The 20,707-nt window shown below is 40.5% G+C and overlaps 1 protein-coding gene across 8 annotated transcripts in view; it reads right to left on the bottom strand.

Annotated features, from left to right (window-relative positions):
- Positions 1–616: 616 nt before the first annotated feature.
- The window catches only part of LOC138743487 (F-box/WD repeat-containing protein 11), a 175,656-nt gene continuing 155,565 nt past the window's right edge, over positions 617–20,707 (bottom strand). For all 8 annotated transcript variants that reach the window (XM_069898935.1, XM_069898937.1, XM_069898940.1 and 5 more), the window contains 2 exons: positions 18,191–18,380; positions 617–2,636 (listed from right to left, as the gene is read on the bottom strand). In XM_069898935.1, coding sequence (XP_069755036.1) covers positions 18,219–18,380 — 162 coding nt within the window. In that variant the 3' untranslated portion in view covers positions 617–2,636; positions 18,191–18,218. The remainder of the gene's footprint in view (positions 2,637–18,190; positions 18,381–20,707) is intronic.

The raw sequence follows: 20,707 nt of genomic DNA, 5'->3' as shown, positions 1-20,707 counted from the left end.
TTGTACTCAATGGCAGGTGAGACTAGAACTAGGGGAAATGGTATCAAAATTCAAGGGAGCAAATTTAATACCAATGAGGAAAAATTGTTTTTCCCCAGAGAGTAGCGTATGTGAATTTCTCTGCCCAAGGAAGCAGTGGAGGCAGCCTCATTGAATGCATTTAAACACAGATAAAAAGAATAAAATTTTGAAAAATGGAGGAATTAAAGGCATGTGGAGCTGAGTTCAGGGTCAGATCAGCTGACTTTATTGAATGGAGGAGCAGACTCAATGGGCTAGATGACCGACTCCTGCTCCTATTTTTTTTAAAATCTTCTTTAGATTATGCTCCTTTACCCCAAATTCCCCTCATATGAAAATACTGCCCTCTTCAATCTATCAACTAAATGAATTGAATTAGATCACCACTAAACTTCCTTTGTTAAATGGAATACAAATCAGATGTTAAGGCTACTTCTATACAACTGACAGCATAGTATTGGGAAGATCTTCAGAGAACCAAGCAAACATTTATGGCTTCTTGCTTTGTGAAAGACATACTGTTCTATACATTCAGTTGCTGCTGTATTTAGCTTGGTCTGTCTGTATCCCAAGTGAAGGTCGGTAACTGGCTGCATTTATTTTTAAATTGAAGTAATTTATTAAGCACATTCCACGGTAAAAGCTTGAACTGAAACATTTTCTGTACATTTATAACAGTCATAATTAACTGTCCAGACATATATACTTATTTCAGCTGGTAAGATGGCAGAGTTCAGAAGTTTCAAACATAATTACATGACATAATCATTGCATCCCAGCACTTTTTCAGAGCATCAGCCGGACTGTCCCTCAACAGGGTCCACAGCTGTGAGCACTAAGTATACTCGTAGAGTACAGCCAATGTCAAACAGTTCCTTAATCCTCAGTTCCTTGCATTCCTACATGGTTCTGCAGCTGCCAACTGAAAGAGGATTCCTTTGCAGTGACACACTGGGTACAGGACTTCAAAACAGGTCTTTAAATTAAAGCATTACAAAATATACACCCAAATACAAACAAGATACCAGGTTCTATGAGACTGACCGCCTCGTCTCTTAAAGTGTGTAAAACACAAGCAGTTGAACCCCTTCCTTGGGGGAGAAGTACAGAATCTCAGTTGTGACAACATTTGCAATATATATAAAATGTAGAGGCAATACTTAGACAGCTTTTGCAAAGTTAATAATATTAGTCGAGAGGTGTTAAAACATTAGTCTTCAACTACAAAACGTGTGCTGTGGGGAATTGCAACGTTTCTTTGAAGGTTCATGGGAAGGAGGAGAGAATAATTTTATTCAGTCTGAAACTTGTCTGGCAGCTAGGTAGCAGATGACCATATCAGGCTAAAACACAGGGAAGGTTCCAGAATATGTACAAAAACAGAGATATTCAATAATTACTTGGTCCAAGAACTGCACCTAATTATATACCAGGGGCTTGGAGTGAGATGGGAGCGGGGGAATAGAAACCACTTTCCTTAACAAATTAAATTTAGTTTTAAATTAAATGTCAAGACTTTCACACATTTCTTTAAAAAAAAATCTTTGAAAGGAAAACAGAAATTATCTTATTAATTGGGGATTAAAATTAGAATGGGGTTCACATTCCAGCCCTGTTTTAAAGGGGGGCAAGGGGAACAGCAGTCAATGCGTAAATACATGCATTTCACAGTTAGTGCAACATAGCCCTTAGTTTCTGGAACATTGAAGGGAAAGGGAGGGGGGTGGGGGGGGGGTGAGGGAGAAACCATGAGAAGCTTCGAACTGGTTACTATACAATCAACACACAACATTTATATACAACTAGCTACATTCAACACAGCTCGAATTGCATGTAATTTTCATATATAAGCAGCTACCACTTCTATTTACTGTTAGTTTTATGCATAATACATATATTATATATGTATATATAATACACATATTAAAGAAGCACCCCCAACCCCATTCAAAAAACACCAATGTTAGGAACTCATCCGACACACTGTTTCCATGTGCTAAGCATGCTCCCATTAGTTATCCAAATGAAACGGAGAGAAATGCAGCAAATTGTGGGGCACCTATACAGGTTTTGACAGAATACTGCATCCTAATACATACCAAAGCTTTGGTGGGGAGAAACAAACTCTAGTTGTTCTAAAACAATATGGCACCAAACCAAAAAACGTAAGTCCCAATAAATGACGTCACCTCAGGGCAAAACGATACTGAATGGGCCATGTCCTTCCTCCAATCAGACGTGTGGCAGAGGGTCACTTTAAAGAATCCATCTCTGAAACACTTTAGGAACCAGAAATTGCCCTCACTTTATATGTTATGTAGATATACGCCAGGGCAGATGGTCAGGCTGGTTATATGTTCAACCTTGCAAGTTCTGCAGTAAAAATCCATTCGGAGTTCTCCAGAGGAAGAAACGCAGGAAGGAAAGGGTGGGGTAGGTGTGGTTAGATCAAGATGGAGAACGGGTAAAAAGGCATGAAGTACTTTTCTGATATCTTGCTGGTTTCAATCTGTCCACATCCACAGAAACCAAGCCACCACAACTAAACATGGTTTGTTTTCAGCATTGTCATCTTCAGGCTCTGCATAGCTAATATCCAGTAGTAATTCCAGCCCCTACGGAACAAAAGAATAAATTATTAATTATTCGTTTTCATTTCCGTCTTCCCCTTCCATTCCTAACTCTAAAATCCAAGCTGACTCTCCAGGTTGTTGATGTTGGGCTGTTACCACTGTAAACAAAAATTGATCTGTTAGACACATACACCAGATCTGTGGCATTATGTCCAGTTCTCTTGGAATTCACACCAATAGTTATCCCACAGTGATTGGTACACCAAGAAATTGTAGCCAGAGTGACCAAGCTAAACAAAATCTGCAGATGCTGGGGTCAAGTGCCATACACAAATGTGCTGGAGAAACTCAGTAGGCCACACAGTATCCATAAAAAGATTTCTGGGTGACCTCTGAATTTCTCCGGCACATTTGTTTACCGCATTTAACCCTAGTATGTGCAGATTTTCTTGTTTCACTCCGTTCAACTGCTCCATTGCAAAGTCTCTTCCACCAAGGTTTCCCACCCTGAAGTTGTTCTCCTCCTTTCTTCAAAGGGAGTTTTGTGAGAGTCTCTCTCACTGGTCCCCCTCTACTCTCAAAAGTGCCCAGGCCCAAAAGGTTGGTTATCCTTTAGATGCTAAGTGACCTGCTGAGTTTCTCCAGTGCATTTGTATGGTGCAAGAAGAATGAGCACCTACCACAACCTGAGCATGCTGCACTCCTATTGTGCTTCAAATTCCCTTCATATTCATAGCTACAGTAATCCTCCCCTTGAACACACTGACAATTAAGCATCCATGAAAAGTTGCTGGCAAGTATGCATTAGTGCAGACAGAAGTTCCAGACAGTCCAGTGGCATTCCAGCACCTGCTCATGGAATCCCACAGTGGTCTGCCGCCGATCTTTTATCCCTCGTGCAGTTTTAGCAAGGCCAGTCTCTTGGAGAACAAATGATTGTGCAGGGAGAAGAGAAACGAAAAGGGTTAGCATTTCTTTGATTTGATCGAATTAGTTTTACTAGATCCTATTGTTTTCTAATATTTATAAGCACCTTAACTTTTAAATATATATCAGTATGCTTATTTTTTAAATATAATTTAAATGCTTTAAAATGTTAAAGATATTTACAAACATTCAATCTCCTTGTCAGCTGGTAAAAGACTAACTGGCTGACCAGGGAATTCTGGAGCTATGCTTTGCCATTTACGATTGGAAAAAAACCATGTGCTTCACTGTTCAGCTCAGAAGTGAAGAAACAAGAATATTCTCACTGCTTGTTAGTGAGTTTGGTGGCTTGATATTAGTTTAGGTTCAATTGGTAGCATTCTTGCCTAAGATGTAGGCCACGAGGCTGGATCTGGTCTCAACCACAGTAATATTTCGACTATTACTCAACATTTATATCAGTGAGACCTACAATGTAGGAGTTCAGATTAAAGTTAAAAATCCTGTTATTTTTTAGATTCAGAAGAGTGAAGATTCCTTGCAAACTGACTCAATGTCCTATATAAATCAAAATATACTGAATAAATATTGTGGGGCCGCATATTTGAACAGAAAATTCTTGCTCTTACAAAACTGAGGATGACCACTCAGAGAAGTAGTGAAGGTGGCTTGTATGCCATCACATCCTTCAAGGCGAAACAAGGTAGTGTCACTAACTGTGATACATCTCTTCCAGACAAGTTCCACGCCTCTACGCATTCTTTGAAAGAAAAAAAAATCAAAAACTCTCGCGAGCCTCCACAGCCCTCAATGACTTTGTGCTCCCACTCTCTAATGCTGAGGTGAGCAAAATCTTCTGGAGGGAAAATCCTGAGAAAGCTTCTGGCCCAGACACAGTACCTGGCCAGGTCCTTAAGACCTGCGCAAACAAACTAGCTGGAGTGTTTGCATCAACCTCTTGCAACAACAGTCAGTGGTCCCCACCTGCTTTAAAAAGAACATCCATCATTCCAGTACCCAAGAAGTACGAGGTGACCCAACGACTTTCAGCCAGTGGCACTGACATCCACCATGATAAAGTGCTTTGAGAGGTTGGTTTATGGAGTGAATAATTCCCAAATCAGGAAGGACTTTGACCCACTTCAATTCACTTATCAAAGTCAGATGCCATCTCATTGGCCCGCCAATCTGCGTTAGATCACCTCGTCCACAGGAACACCTAAGCCAGACTGTTGTTCATTGACTACAGCTCAGTGTTCAACACCATCCTGCCAGCAAAATCTATCACCAAGCTAAAGGATAGAGATCTCTGTCCTTCTCTCTGTAACTGGATCCTTGACTTCCTCATCAGCAGACCCCAATCAGTGCAGATCAGTAATATCACATCCTCTTCACTGACACAGGGGTGCCCAAAAGCAGCATGCTTAGTCCCCTGCTCTATTTCTTGTAAATCATGACTACATAGCCAGGTTCAGCTGTAAATCGATCTACAAATTCACTGACAACACTACCGATGTTGGCCAAAGAACCAGAGATTATGAGTTAGAATACAGGATGGAGATCTAGAATCTGTTTTGGTGGTGCTAGAACAACGATCTTGCTCTGAACATCACCAAGACTAAGGAGATGATTGTTGATTTTAGGAAAGATAGGTTGAGGGACCACAAACCTGTGCATAATTGATGGAGCGAGCCAAAATCTCAGTTCAGAAGACCTTTCCTAGAGCAAGCATATCAAGGCAACTGTGAAGAAGGCACACCAACACCTCCATTTCCAAGGAGTCTGAGGAGATTTGATAGATCATCAGATACTCTATCAGTAAACATAGCCAGGTCCCTTGCAGACATGTTCTGTATACAAGGTGCTGCCTCAAGAAGGTCGCCAACATCATAACAGATGTCACACCCTCTTCCTGCTGCTACCTTAGAAGTCAGAGGAGCAGAACTTCCAGGTTAAAGAACAGTTTCTAACCTTCCCTTGGTTCACTAATAATAGACTGCTCAGACAGCAGAAAAGGACCGCACTATCTGAATTTACTTTTTTTTGCATTAGGAATACTGTGAATCTTTAAATCTATAATGTATATTTATTGACTCTTAATTTAATTTACTATTATAGATTTTCTCTATGTATCCACTCAGCTGCAGCAAGAATTTCGATGCTCGTGCATGAGAATAATCTCATCACTGCTGACAGTGTCCTCCTTTGGACAGGTTATTTAAATGGACTTTCATCTGCTATTTGGGATGCATGCAAAAGATTTTATGCTATAATCGAACAGGATAAAAAAAAGCAGTTTTTGCCGACAAGTCACAAAAAATAATGATCTTGCTTTATGTAACTTGCCCAGCACTTTTCCTATATTATGAATGTGGCTAGCTCCCCCCACTTTTTTGTTCAGACATCTATCCATTTTTCTAAGCCCAAAACATTGACTACCTTTTACTTCCTATGGATGCTGCATGGCCTGCTGAGTTTCTGCAACACTTTGTTTATTATACTTCTACAGTCTTTGTCTGGTTACTCGTATTTTATGACAAAGGTCGCTATCATTCAGTCCAATGTATCCATGCAGGTTCTCAAAAGAAGTCCTAGTGGTCCCATTTCCAAATTACCTCCCTGCAACCTATTCTCCCTCATATGTCCATCAACTCCCCACTCTCTTGCCATCCACCTAAAATTACAGTATCAAATGAACCTACCAACACATCATTGCTACGTTGAGGAAACCACTGTACCAAGGAAAGCACACAATTACAAGGGGACTATGCAAATTCCAGACAGCACTCAAGGTCAGAACAGCACCTCCAAGTATGTTGGGACATCTTGGAGCCCATATTAAATTAACTGGTCGAAAATGTTTTACCTTGGCAACTGCTAGCAACTCCCTCTAAACACCATCCTCCCATCTCAAAAAACTCTTCTGGGTATACAGGGGATGCAGATGCTGGAACCTGCAGCAACATACAATCTTCTGGAGGAACTCAGCAGCTCAAACAGCATCAGTGGACAAAAACAATGGTTAACATTTCAGGCCAGAAGTCTTGATTATCGGTACTGGCTCAAAAATTCTTCTGTTCTTGCAAGGCATTGGTGCATTTCCAAAATCCATGATGAACTGGGATTTGAGTTCCAGGTAGTTTGAACAAATAGTGAAATGGTTTATTTGTATAACCCTATCTTAAATTGCCTTTGATACATTTTGATGTTAAAATATAATTGCTTTCATAAAATAATGGTTGTTGAGACAAACAAGTGTATTCACTTGGGGGTTGTCTCCAAGACCAGACCATATCAACTTTTTAAGTACAGCTTCCTTCTGCTAGATGGAAACTACAATAAATTTTAGTCATAGAGAACTCACAATCAGTTGGATTAAATTAAGAATCTTAAAGGACAAAACCAAACAAATAGCAAAAACAGCAAATCTTAAAGCATCATCTCCTCTGCTCCATCATTTTCTGAGTAACTTTGTACAAGTTCAGGAGATTTTGTGGCAGCTTGTTAGACAATACTTGGAATACTGTGTTCAGTTTTGATTGCCTAATTACAGGAAGGATATAGATACTTAAGAGAGGGTGCAGGAGATTTACCAGGATGATTAGTGAACAGGACTTATGAAGCAAGGTTGACAAAGATCGAGCCTTTCTCTTTCTATAAATCAATAACTCTGTAACAATGTGATCTGGTGTTTTTAAATTTGTTATATGTATTGATCGTAAATAAATTATTAAAATAAAGGAGAGGCACCTTAATTGAGGGGCATAAGATTATGAGGGGCTTTGATAGGGTGAATAGCCACACCTCTTTCCCTGGGCCACAATGGCCAATCCCAGAAGACATCTGAGTGGAGGAAAGTTACCTCTGATATGTCCCCTGAATAGGCATCTGGATTAGTGTAGACTAGTACAGTAGCAACATTTAAAAGATTCTTAGATGGGGACATGAATACAAGGAAAATAAAGGGTTATGAGTGTGAGGTAGGGAAATTAGAAAGTTGTGCAGTAGATTTCCATAAGTGAGCACAACATCGTGGGCCAAGGGACAGTACTGTGCTCCAATGTTCTAACTTTACAACCTTTCCAGATGATCACATTGCTCCAATTTTTGCCTCTTCTACATCTCTGATTTAATTAATCCTCCATGGCAATTGTGTGTTAATCTTCCTAATCCCAAATTCTCAAATCCCTCTCCACTTTTTTCTGCGGAGCAGAAAGACTTGGAGGTACAAGTGGGGTGGAGATAAGGTTGATGAGAATGTGACTGCGCCAGGCCTAAATTATCAGGAAGGCTGGATAACCTGTGACTTTCTTCTTGGAGTACAGGAGGCCAAGGAAAAAAGTGGGCGGTGGGGGGGGGGGGCATGGATCTTATAGACGTTTATAAAATCACGAAGTTAATTTACTATTCACAAAAAGTGAATAGAGGGTATATATTTAAGGTAAGAGGTGAAAGATTTGAAAGGGATTTGAGGGGTACCTTCTTTGCACACAGGTAATGAGCTGCCAAAGGAAGTGGTAAAGGCAGGGACAATTACAATGTTAAAAGATATTGGAAAGGTTCAGAAGAATATGGGCCAAATGTAGGCAAGGACAGCTTGGTTGGCATGGACAAGTTGGGGCAAAGGGCCTGTTTCCATGCTGAAGACCTCTATGGTTTAAGATATTGCTTAAAGTTAATCTCTTTCACTAAGTTGTTGGTCTCCTGAACCCACTGCCTCTTATGCACTTCAGTGTCCAGTTTTGTCCAGTAGAACTTCTGAGGAAATACCTGTGATTATTCATGTTTATGGCACAGTTACTGCTGTTATAGGTGGAACTGTTTGTTGCACCAAGTCTATGCAAAAAAAAGGACTAAGATTACAAAAGAGGAACTTTATATGAATGTTATCTTGGAGCACAAATGAACAGTGTTAAAATGTCAAAAGTGTAAAAGACACAGTGTAAAGTAACCAAGGAAATGAGCAATCAAAATTCTCCAGCTTTCTTACTGTCTCTTAATATAATCATTGCAAAATTATCTTTCTTTATATTAAATTAAAACCAATTCCAAAACAGAATAGTCTAGGCATTGGTTATAATGGGTCCCACATGCATCAGCATGTTCCTAGCCTGCTCCCAACAGTTACCATTGGAACTTGCAGCATACAATGGGGTATTTCTTTCCAGAAAACAAACTTTTTATACGTCTGCCAATAAGTCATGAACACCAGTTTCCTAACCACCATCCTTCCTGATTTGGTGACTTTGATGTTGAGAAATCTTTTGCCAGCTTAGAGTATGAATTAATTGAATAGTGAGCAATCTGACTGGGAGAGTGATCAACAGGATGGATGATATTATTAGAATATACGGTCCCCTTTAAAGGTTTGTTTCAAAAAATTGATTACAGAACTCAACATGCATAAACATACACGTGTCATATGTTTATTCAGCAGACAAAGGATCTTTCTGTGAAATGACAAGTGTAACCTTGTGCAGTTTTACACCTTCATCTTTTTTCAAACTACAGCTGCCACCCACACTTCTGACATTCCTTATTCAATGGATTGGAGGGTGGGGACGATACAAAACCACAAAAAGTTACATCCTCCAGGTGTGTCTCGTTATAAATACTTGGTTTGGGAATTCTATTAGCTCAGCTGGTGGGTGTCTGACCTAGTAATGCATAAGAGTTGAATGGATCCCAGTTTTACTGGTTTCTGCTATTTGCTGATCGCAGGCCAGGTAGCAATGAGGACGCATCAAACTTGTCTTCCTTACACCCAGCAACATTCGAAGGTGAAGATTGATGAAATTTAGCCTTGGCTTCTACTCTTTAGGAATCCATGCAGCAAAGTATCAAATTAGAATGGACTTTCAGCTCATGTTGGGAGATTGAACACAGTAGGCATTTGTACCAATTCGCACTGGAGCACACATGATGACTATCACCTGGAAAAGCTCCAATAATTATATTTAACCTCCTTCCACACTTGTCCCCACAAAGACCATTCTTCATTTCAGAGCTGAGCATTTTCATATCTACAAATCATGGGGCACTTTCTTCATAAATGTATGTAGCATCATCTGTGTTAATGATGCTTCTTCAAATCAAAAGACTGCAGATTCATGTTCCATTCCTGTTACTCAATGCTCATCAAAGTGTGTAGCTGTTTTTAAATTATCTACAGCTTTCTAGACTGCCATAGTAGCCTGACTGAGAAAAAAAAACTTAATTGGCTGTTAAGCACTTTGGAATGTCCAGTCTGAAAAGTTTGCATTGAGATCAGTCAATCAGCACAAAGCAAAGTCTGTAAAGTCAAGTTATAATGATCAGATAATCTGTTTTAACAATGCTGATTGACTATTTATGTGATCACTAAAGCAGATTACTTCAGTGCTCTTCCTTCAAATGTACAATGGACGTTTAAAATTCACACACAAGACAGGCTTCCAGCCTTGTTTTCACTTTATAGAGTGAGCATATGCAAAACCCTGGACTTCCTCTGTACAGCCAAATGTTTAGGATTTTAAACAATGACTTTGGCTCAAAGGCCAAAAACAGAACCAATGAATTATACCTGACAAAATTAAAAATGCAACTTACCTACCATCTTGAAACTAATTCATCCTAAAACAACAAAAAACTGCCCATTTAGTCCATTTTTGCTCATATCTCTCAACCAGAAATATTAACTAACCATTTTGCTCCATGGATGCTGCCTGACCTCAATTTCTTTGTTCACACAAGGTTCCAGCATCTGCAGTTCTTCACTTTCTCTTTGCCTATTTAGTCTTCATTTTGTTAACATTCCCAGTCTTCAGTTAACATTCTCACACTTTACATACAAAACTATGTAGCTCAATACCATCCTAACTCCATTTTCAGATGTCACTAGAGTCATAGGCCAGATATTAAATAATGATACAGAAAGAGGATTTAAAGTTTAATTATATGGTGCCAAAATAACAACCTCTCTCTCAATGTTGACAAGACGAAGGAGGTGATCATAGACTTCAGAAGAGGAGACATATTCTACACCTCTGTCCACATCTATAGTGCTGAAGTGGAGACAAACAGCTCCAAGTTCTTGAAAGTAAATATTTCCAATGATCTAGAGCACACATGTCAAACTCTGGCCCGCGGGCCATAATTATATTTGGCCTGCAAGATCATTTCAAAAATGTATTAGAGGTGGCCCGCTGGCCGCCGTGCCAGTATAGCACATGCACAGCTAATACTATAAATCCCAGAATGCATTGGCGTCAGCCCGCTAATCGCCCCTACCTCCTCTGTTTACGTTGCAGGGTCTCACCGTGGACTCTGGTTTTGGGGCCTGGCCGGTGTCAGGGGAAGCCAAGGCCGCTTCCCAGCGCCCGGAACCGGAGGCCTCGGGCCTGACCTCGTCAGGACCGTTGCCCACTACCCCTCCCTGCCACAGGCCGACCCGTGACTCAAGGTGACGGGGCCGCTGATCCGCCGAGATGCCGCCCTGCAGCAAGAGCCGATGCCCCCGCACTGTCGTTGTCCAACCCGATCGCCTGCAAACCCCGCCCTCCCGCACACAGGCCTGAGTAAGGATTATGAACTTTAATCTCAGGATAAAACGATCTTCCAATAGTTTCATGTCACAGTGATAAATATATTCCTGGTTAAAAATGGTCCTGCACCTGGATACAAGCTCATTAGGCATAAAACTTGAAAAGTGTGTAAATCAAAGGATATCTGTACCAATGGAAAAAGGGCATGGCAAATAACCCTGCTCGAGTTCATGCCCACAATCAGTCACCCATTTGATTGTTTCAGGAATCATGTTATTCTCCCACATTCTCAATAGCCCTCAGATTTTACTATTCGACAGCACACTAGCAACATTTGACAAATCCTCTATAGAGAAATATTATTTATTGAATATTTTATTTCTCATTTGTTAATGCTTCTGGAAAGAGTTTATCCAAAACTATTATTAAACATTTATTTTAATAAGAAAAAGTTTAACATTACATATGTTGAAAGAAGAGAAAACATGCAGATGTTGTTGAAAAATTTTCAATAAATATTTAGTTCGGCCCTTGACTTAGTCCAAGTTTTTAATTTTGGCCCTCCGTGAATTTGAGTTTGACACCCCTGATCTAGAGCATTCAAGTTTAAATGGTGGCAAGAAAGAGCACTAACCCATTAATTCTCTTAGAATGCTAAGTCTGGCATGTATCCCATGTCCTTCACTATCATCTACAGGTGCTCCATTCAAACTATACTTGCTGGATGCATCACAGCATGGGATGGGAGTTGCCCCTGTTCAAGATCAGAAGAAGCTGCAGAAGGAAGCTCAAAACATCAAGCAAACTTCCCTCCCCTCCAAGGATTCCATCTCTTGCTACCTAGGAAAGGCAGCCAATCACAGTCTGGGCACAATTTTTTCTTTCTCTTGAGAAGGCTCAAGAGTGTGAAATTGAACACCAACAGGCTTAAAGACAATTTCCTGAATGAATCTTACAACAGTGCTCTCATGCACCCTTACTTGATACTAATTACTTTTTCCTTCTGCTGTAACACTTTAATTGTGCTCTTGTCCTTCTTTACAAGGCTGTATGTATGTTAGCGTTGAACCGTTAGACTGCTTGTGAAAGAACCAATTTTCTCATTCTATTACGTATTATGTGACAAATAACCGTATTTTACAATTTTTTTATTATCCTATTTCTCTTAAGGTTTCAGAGACCTACAAAGATTCTGCCTCAGTGAACTTTTATCTATGTCATCAGTCCGCCCCAGCAACACTCATTAATTTGGTTGAATTTTGTTGTGCCTCAGGAGGAATTTTTTTTAAAAAATCAGACCCCAAGTAGAACGTTACAATCGACAGTCCATTTGCTCACTGACTCAACTTTTTCTGTCTTGTTTATTCATTTGATTGTTAAGCATTAAGGATGTACAGTAAAATGGCACTGCATCAGTTTTGAAGATCCCCTGGAAAATGCACTCATTTATTGCTTGACTTGAAATTCAACATTAGAAAATCAAAACCAAGACTAAAAACTGGGATAAGCACAATTTATTATCTCAGTACCTTACGTTACCATGTTACTTACCTCTGAGCAACAGTGCTAAACCTAAAGATACTATTCAAACAGCAATAAAAATACAGCCCTTACTTTCTTGAAGAGGTTTGAAAATGATCGATGATCAAATGGCAGCGTCTTTATTTTGGAACACTAGGGAACCAGCTACACCACAGGAAAAAGGAATCGTGGTTAGTGTCTCACTGCGAACAATTTCATTGTTGCTTTTTTTTGCTGACAAGAAATCCCGAATCATTTAAATCCAACAGCCAAGAGTAAACAAGCTTCCTCTCAAAGAAATGATGAAGAGGGCAGCAGGCTCAGAGGGCAGAAGCAGCCACAGGTCAACAGGGAGCACAATTTGGCATTCTTTGTGCTGACATAGGTGTTTTCATGTTCAGCCTCCGCTTCGAGGCCGGCTTCAGAGACGGATAAAAATTTTAAACATACTTGTTCATGAAGCTGTCCTAAAAGGCAGCTCCAGTGCTGATTTTATCCAGAGTGGTGCCTTGGTGCATCATCCGGAGCGACTATTGCTGTGGCCCCGCCTGCCATAAATACGCGGCTGACCAATGGCCGTCTTCCCTACCTATAATCCCCTATGCAGTTGGAACCACTCTGTGTTTCCCAGAACGGTTCCAGCTGTGTGGGGGATTATGGGTAGGGAAGAAGGCCTTTGCTCTGCCAGGGCTTGAGCCGCTGGCGCTGATGAGCGGCCGAATCTGGAGCAACCACTGGGGCTGTCACAGCCTGCACTAGCTGTCCCCACCGGTCGCCCCTGTCCTGACGGCCCCTGCCGCTGCCCCTTCCCCTGCCCTGAGGGGGTCATGGATGGAGAAGGGTGAGTGATGGGAGAGAGAGTGGAGATGTGTCATAGGCTGACAGCATAATCGCAATGTCATCAGCCCGCCCCTAGCCAGCCACTGTCAGCAGCAGTACATTCATGCTGGGTGGCAAAGTGCTCCACCGCTTACCCTTCCCCTGAGAGGGATTGCAGTCAGTGCCTTGGAGCCAACCAGAGCACATTCATGGAGTTAAGTCTCCTGACATGAGGGCGCAGAGAATCTCAGCCTTTATACTTGGGCTGTTTGACTGTATGAAAGGGCCTAAATACCACAGGCAGCTAAGATAGCCTTGAGAGGGAACCCCATTTTCCAGCACAGATTTTAACTGCCAAATTATAATACCAGAGACTTTGCATTAAGAATTTAAAGTAACACTTCCTCAGAAATATGTTGATTACTCCAGAAATACAGTTAAATAAAACCTGTTTCAGTTCTGAGAGTTACACATCTGTGTTTCTTTCCTGATTCGTCTGTTTCCTTACCTCTAACTCCCCACCATCTTCCTTCTCTTATCAGAGAGCTGGGCTCTTCCCCTACCACTTTTCAGCTCTTTTCTCTTCTTATTTCCTACCTGTTTCCACCTATTACCTCTTACCTGTTAGCCTGTGGTCCTCCCCATTCCTCCCATCACCTTTTTATACAGGTGTCTGCCTCTTGACTTTCTGAACGAATCTCCATGGGGGACCTTGTCAAATGCCCTACCATCAATTTTTTTTTTGTTAGCTACTCAAAACCAATTTGGGTCATGAGGCACAACTTTCCCCTCACAATGTCATGTTGACTATCCCTGAGAAGACTTTACTTCTCTAAATACTTGAAAATCCTGTCCTTTAAGAATCCTCTCCAATAGTTTTCCCACCATTGATGCAAGACTCACTAGTCTACAATTCCCTGGATTCTCCCTTTTACCTTTTTCAAATAAGGGACCACATCTGCCATTTTCCAATTCTCCGGCACCTCCCCGTTGACAAGGAGGACACAAAGATCATTGTCAACACCCCAGCAATCTCTTCCCTCCCTTCCCATAACAACCTGGGTATATCTCATCTAGTCCCAGGGACATCAATCCTAATGTTTTTAAGAAGATCCATACTTCCTCTTTCTTAATCTCAACATGGTCCAGAACATAAGCTTGTTCTATTCTGACCTCACCTTGACTAAGATCCTTTTCTCTAGTGAATGCTGAAGCAAAGTATTTATTTAGGATTTTAGGACCTCCCCACTCATATTGCCTCATTTATCCTTAAGCAGTTCTCCCTTCACTCTCCTCATCCATCTGTTCCTCACACAAGCACAGATGCCTTAGGGTTTTCCTTAATCATTCTTGCCAAAGCCTTCTCAAAGCCCTCTCCTAAATCCTTTCTCAAGTTCCTTCCTGGCTACCATTAAATTCTCATCAGTCCTTCCTGTTTTTTGCTTCCCAAATCTAATATATGCTTCCTTCTTCCATGACATCTGGTTGCTCTTCCCCCGCTTGAGACTGATGTAAACTCGATTGGAGAAATCCCCAATCCCAGCACCTGGGAGGCAACATACCATCCAGGAGTCTCGATCTTGTTCACAGAACCTCCTCTCTATTTGCCCAACTGTCGAATCTCCATTCTATAGCTCTCCTCTTCTCCCCCTTTCCTTCTTATCCAAAGGGCCAGACTTTGTACCAGAGACATGACCACAACAACTTGTCCCTAGTAGATCATTCCTTCCCAACAGTATCCAAAATGGTGTACTTGCTGCTTGCCTTACGTTAAAAACATACTGGGGGTGTAGGAAAATAGGGTGTAAATTGGGTGGCACAGACTTGTGGGCCAAGTGGCCTGTTACCATGCTAAATTTTTAAAAATAAATTTGAGAGGAATGCCACAAGGATGCTTTGCACTGACTGCCTATTCCCCTTCCCTCTCCTAATAGTCACCCAGATACCTGTCTCTGGTCTTTTGGTAAAGGTTCCATTATATTCAAGGGTGTCACTGTCTCCCTATAGCTTCTGTCCATCACCCTCTCTGCCTCCCGAATAATTCGGACAGATTCCATCCAGCTCTAGCTCGCTAACTCGATCTGTAAGGAACTGCAGCTGGATGCACCTCTTGTAGGTGTAGTCTATGAAAGGAAACATTAGAGGTTGACTCATTAAATATACTTAAGATCCCGTTGGACAGATTTTTGCAGGTAAGGACAGGAACATGTAAATGATGAAGGATCAGAGGGATTCAAGAGCTGAGTCCACAGCCAGATCAGTCATGATCTTATTACATAGTGGATCAAGCTCGATGGTGGAGCACACTCCTTTAAGTTCTTAGGAATATAAAAAATATGAAAATGGAGCGTACAGACCTTTGATGACCACCCAGGAGGCACTATGTGCAGTTTTGAGACACGACAACAATGTAAAAACATAGTTGCCAATGCAGCATAAAGGAATATTAATTTCTGGATGAAGCGGTTGTCCATCAAGGGAAAATGGCTGCTATGCAGTGGTATTCAGAAGAATAAGAGGTTACATCTTTGAGAAAACCAAGAGACTGAGAGCAGATTAACAAGATTGTTACTGAGACACCATTTTATTTGCTGGATCTGGAATAATGGCCGTGTCACAGAAAAAAAGGTCAGCAGTGCCTTGAGGAGAAATTTCTTTACTGATATTGTTGCAATTTTGGAATCATTTTCCTCTGCAGGTTCAGTCACTGAGTGTTTTCAAGGTTAAAATAATAAATTTTGAACAGAGATAATTGGGATGCAAGTTAATCAGGTAGGAAAGTGGACAAGGTTCGAGATCAGCCACAGACTCATTTTGCAGAGGTTCATGGAGCTAAATGGTCGGATTCTATTTTAACAGGAAGCCATCCAAGCAAATTTGTTGGTAGCCGATATGCAAATGGAAGCTTTTAATTCAGAGATATAGGAATGGATTAAATGTATGGACAAACTTTGGGCAATTAATTGCAAGTCAATCATCATCGATTCTGAATTCCATATTATAGATGAGAGTATTTTCTAAATTTTATTTACATCCTCTAGAAATAGTGAAGATTCAGAGGGTTTTAGGAGATGGCACACATGAATTATTAAAATGTCATGGGCCAAAAGAAATCTCAAAGATGACTGAAATGCCAGCCTTTATAACTGAAAGATGGTTGGAATACAGGTATAGCAGATGATGGAGAGCAAATAGCATGTTGGCCTTTACTGTGAGAGGTTTTGAATATAGAAGCAAGGAGGCCATACTGAAGTTGTGTAAGGGCTTGGTAAGGCCACCCCTTGAGCATTGTGGGCAGTTTTGGTTTCTTGAGAAGAGGAACAATATTCTTGCCTTTGAGGGAGTGCACTGAAAGTTTACTAAACTGATTCCTGAGATGGCAGAAGTGAATAAAGACTGGATAGACTGGAGTTCTACTCACTGCAACTGATAAAAACGCAGGGAGATCTCATTGAAGCATATTTTCTATGAAATTTATGAAGACAACATGTTAAAAATCATGGTCGAGATACTGGACTAAAACAATATGAGGGGTACAATTGCACTTAAAAGAATACATTGATCCTGAGCTATCAAATTTTACTTGAAAAGTTAAACAAATCGGGGCCATGTTCACCATAATTTTGAAAGTCAAAGTATTCAAGAAATTATGGGGAAGGCTCAATTACAAGGTCATTTACGCCAGCCATGAATCAATTACTTGGGACCATTGACTAAAAATTAGAGCCAGCTGGTTAAGGAACACTTCTACATCCAAAAGATGATAGACAGTTGGAATACTCTTCCACAAACAGCAAGGGACTACTCCTTGCAGATGTCTCTTCAATCCTACATCCTTGGTTAAGCATTTTTACTTGTCCTTAAGCAAGTTTGTTTAGTAATATTCTTGAACTGCACCTGGGGACATGTTACAATGTTAAATTGTTACTTGATTATTACATCATCGCAAAATGAGGGATGAATGATTCGGAATGTAAAGGGAATACAGTGGATAATAGGCTCATTCCACACTTGAGTAGCCTTCTGTAATATACTGTAAACACATCTTCCTTCAATGGCAGATTGCATAGATCAGACATACGACCTTTCAACTCCAAATAGAGTGGGTATGGTAGTCATTCCATCTCATCAGAATATTATTCAAGACAAGAATGTATCAAATGCAGCATTTCTTGACAATAAATAAACTATCAGTTTGAGAACTCTGAAATTCAGGGCCCTTTTGTCATTTTCTATTTCTTCAGTTACAATTTTCTGCTGGAGAGTGAAAGGTTAAATTGCCTAGTTTATCATATGGGAACAATTTCAATCAGGCTTCAGCAAAGAAGATGAATTTAACATCAAGGAATAAGAATTTGTACTTGACCAAAACTGTCAAGAATATTTTGATCTGAATATCATTTGCTTTAACAGCTAAAAAGAGGTGGGAATTCAAACTGACCTGAAATTACAAAATTTGTTACACCTTCTCTGAAATATCTAAAAGCAAGCCTTTAATCAGTTTCTGTGGGAAATAAGACTGTTCATATGAAGAATGGTCCTAGAGGAAAATTATTTTGAAGAATAAAGATTGTACACAAGTTCATGCAGGTAACAGATCAAAAGCAGCCATTGTGTAAGAAACAAGCTGAGCCAATGTTTCAATCTGCTCCCCACCAGAGAAAGAAATTTACTTGAGAGTTAACTTTGATGAAATCATCACATTTTGAAGGCTTCTTGGGACAGTCGTGAACTCGCATCTAACGTAAAACTACTGAAGAAGAATAACAGTCAAAAACTTGTTTAAAAAGTGAAAGCCAATGATACCTGTTGCAGGTAGTGACCATCTGTTCCATTATCTTGAGATATAGGTGTACGTCCTTGATGGAGAACGAGTTTCATTCTGATTATTTGATGGCACATTCAAGAAATCCCAGATCAGAATGGTGTCATCATGGGAACTACTGATAATCTGAAATTCATCAAACTGCAGCCGAAATACCCGGCCAGAGTGTTCCTGGAATCAAAAAATGACAGATCAAGGTATAGATTCAATCACTAACTAGGCTTTGCCCACAAAGCACTAGTTTACACGTAACTATTCTCATGAAATGAGTCTATCCTGAACTTGAAATCTTCAGATGCATTCTATGCTGGACAGTTGTACTTCAACAGTTTGCCAATGTAACACCTTCCCCAAAACACCTGCCATTGTAAGAGATGAGAACTTGGTCTTCTGCATTTGTCCAGTCAGTCTTAACTACCCCACCCCCTCCCTCAGCATTTTTCTCCAAATTCTTTTTTTTTCAAATGCTTATTGAACTCTTGAAAATTTCTCTTGTTGAAACTGCAATCCTTACAGGCAGTACAGATCAGAACACAACAACTTGTTCTTTTCCCAATTACTCTAAATTTATGTGCTCTGGTTACCTGCCAGTGGAAATATTTTCTTTTATTTGCTCTTTTAGGCATAAACTTTCACAGATCTTAAGAGTTGGTGACAGGAGATGGAACAAAAGAGGATCTTATTTACTTTTCCCCTTCATTGGGCATAAATAATAGAAGTTGAAACAATGCCAAATAAACCAGCAAGAGCAAAGTTCTTCAGTTAACAGTTTATGCCTGATACAGTCCTTCTGATGTCTAACGCCTATCTGTTGCGACACTTATGCACACTCCTCCAATGAGATGGGTAACTATGTTGACACTGAGAGGATTATAGACAATGACAATCTACAAAGTCGCACAGAAGGGATGGCGTGTGAAATCTCGTTGCTGTTGGATATCCTCAATCTGTAGTTTAGCAAGATGCATTCACAGTAACTCAGTTTTGGCACCAACCGCAAGCTCCAACGGCTCTTGTAGTGGTTCTCTTGATGAGTGATGGGCTAGACAGGGCTCTGCCATGAAAGCCATTGTTTTCTAGCCAGCAACTATAAAATTGCTCCAAGCCCTGAAGCAAGGGGCCATTCTTTAGGTTGTCAACATTGTTATAGCAAACATCATCACTTTCATGAAATCTAACTTTGAAAAATAGAATTGTTCCACACTGCAAGTTTTGGTCTAAAATTCTGTGCTTCTAATTTACAAAAATAAGGTGGGGGGGGGGGGGGGGTGCTTCCAGTGTATCAGAATAAGGGACTGGTCAAGTGAAAGAGATGGAAAGGAGCATGGGGTGGGGAGGGGTGTGGAGGGGGAGAGAAGCAGGTGTCCAGGTTACATTTATCACTATATTTTAGGGTTTCAGTTGAGTAAAAACTGAAGGAAACCATTTAACTGAGTTTTACTTGAAGGTGTCAAGTGAAACACATTGGTGAAGCACGCTGTCATGAGTTTGTCATGTCTAATAATTCAAATTCACACGTTGAACTGCCAATTATATAAAGGAAGTGACAGGGTCACTAGAGCTAGAAAAACATTCAAAGTGGCATGGCAGGGAGGCAATATTCAAAGGCCAGGACTGAGATGGGTTGCTTCAAAGAGAGAGGGTGTCCCAAAACATGCCACTTGCTTAGTAACCAAAAATGTAACAGACAATTAAAATGCAAATACAGGTCAATAAATTATTTTTTAAATATCTCAGCAGATTTATATGGCAAATAGGTGAGCCATTTAGGCCAAGGAGCCAGCCTATATCGAAATACCCATGGGGCAGCACAGTTAGTGTAGCAGTTAGAGCAAAGCTATTACAGCATCAGCTCAAATTCAAATCTGGCAAGGAGTTTGTGGATCCTCCCACCTTCCAAAAATGTACAGGGTTGTAGGTTAATGGGTGTAATTGGGTGTTCTAAATAAAAAGAAAAATTGTGATGCCAATCTAAACCAATCCCATCTGCCTGAACAAGGTCAATATCTTCCCTCCCCATTCCCTGTCTGATCATATCTTTCTAAACTCCTCTTAAATGTTGCTATCACATCTGCTTCCACCACCTCCACAAAATAAAAATCTTTCTCGTAAATTTCCTTTAAACTTTTCCCTCTCACCATCTAGCATTTTACATTTCCATCCCTGAAAAAAAGATCAAATGTTTAGCCTATTAATGATTCTCATAACTTCATATACTTTTATATCAAGTCACCCTTCAGCCTCCAATGCCCCAAAGAAAAAAAATCCACGTTTGCCCTTATGTTTTTAGCTTAAACTCTCCAGTCCGGGCAACACCAATGGGGAACCTTATCTGCTCCCTCCCCAAAGTTTCCACATCCTTCCTGCAATGCAGCAACAAGAGCTGTACATAATGTTCCAAATGTGGTCAAATCAAAGTTTTAGACAAGCTGCCAAACAAACTCTGCTGGAGGAGAGTAACATCAATGGGAGAAAAAGAATGATCGATGATTCGAGCC

This window comes from Narcine bancroftii, chromosome 9 (assembly GCF_036971445.1).
Source record: "Narcine bancroftii isolate sNarBan1 chromosome 9, sNarBan1.hap1, whole genome shotgun sequence".
Lineage (NCBI taxonomy): Eukaryota > Metazoa > Chordata > Chondrichthyes > Torpediniformes > Narcinidae > Narcine > Narcine bancroftii.
This window is presented reverse-complemented; position numbering and strand designations above follow the sequence as displayed.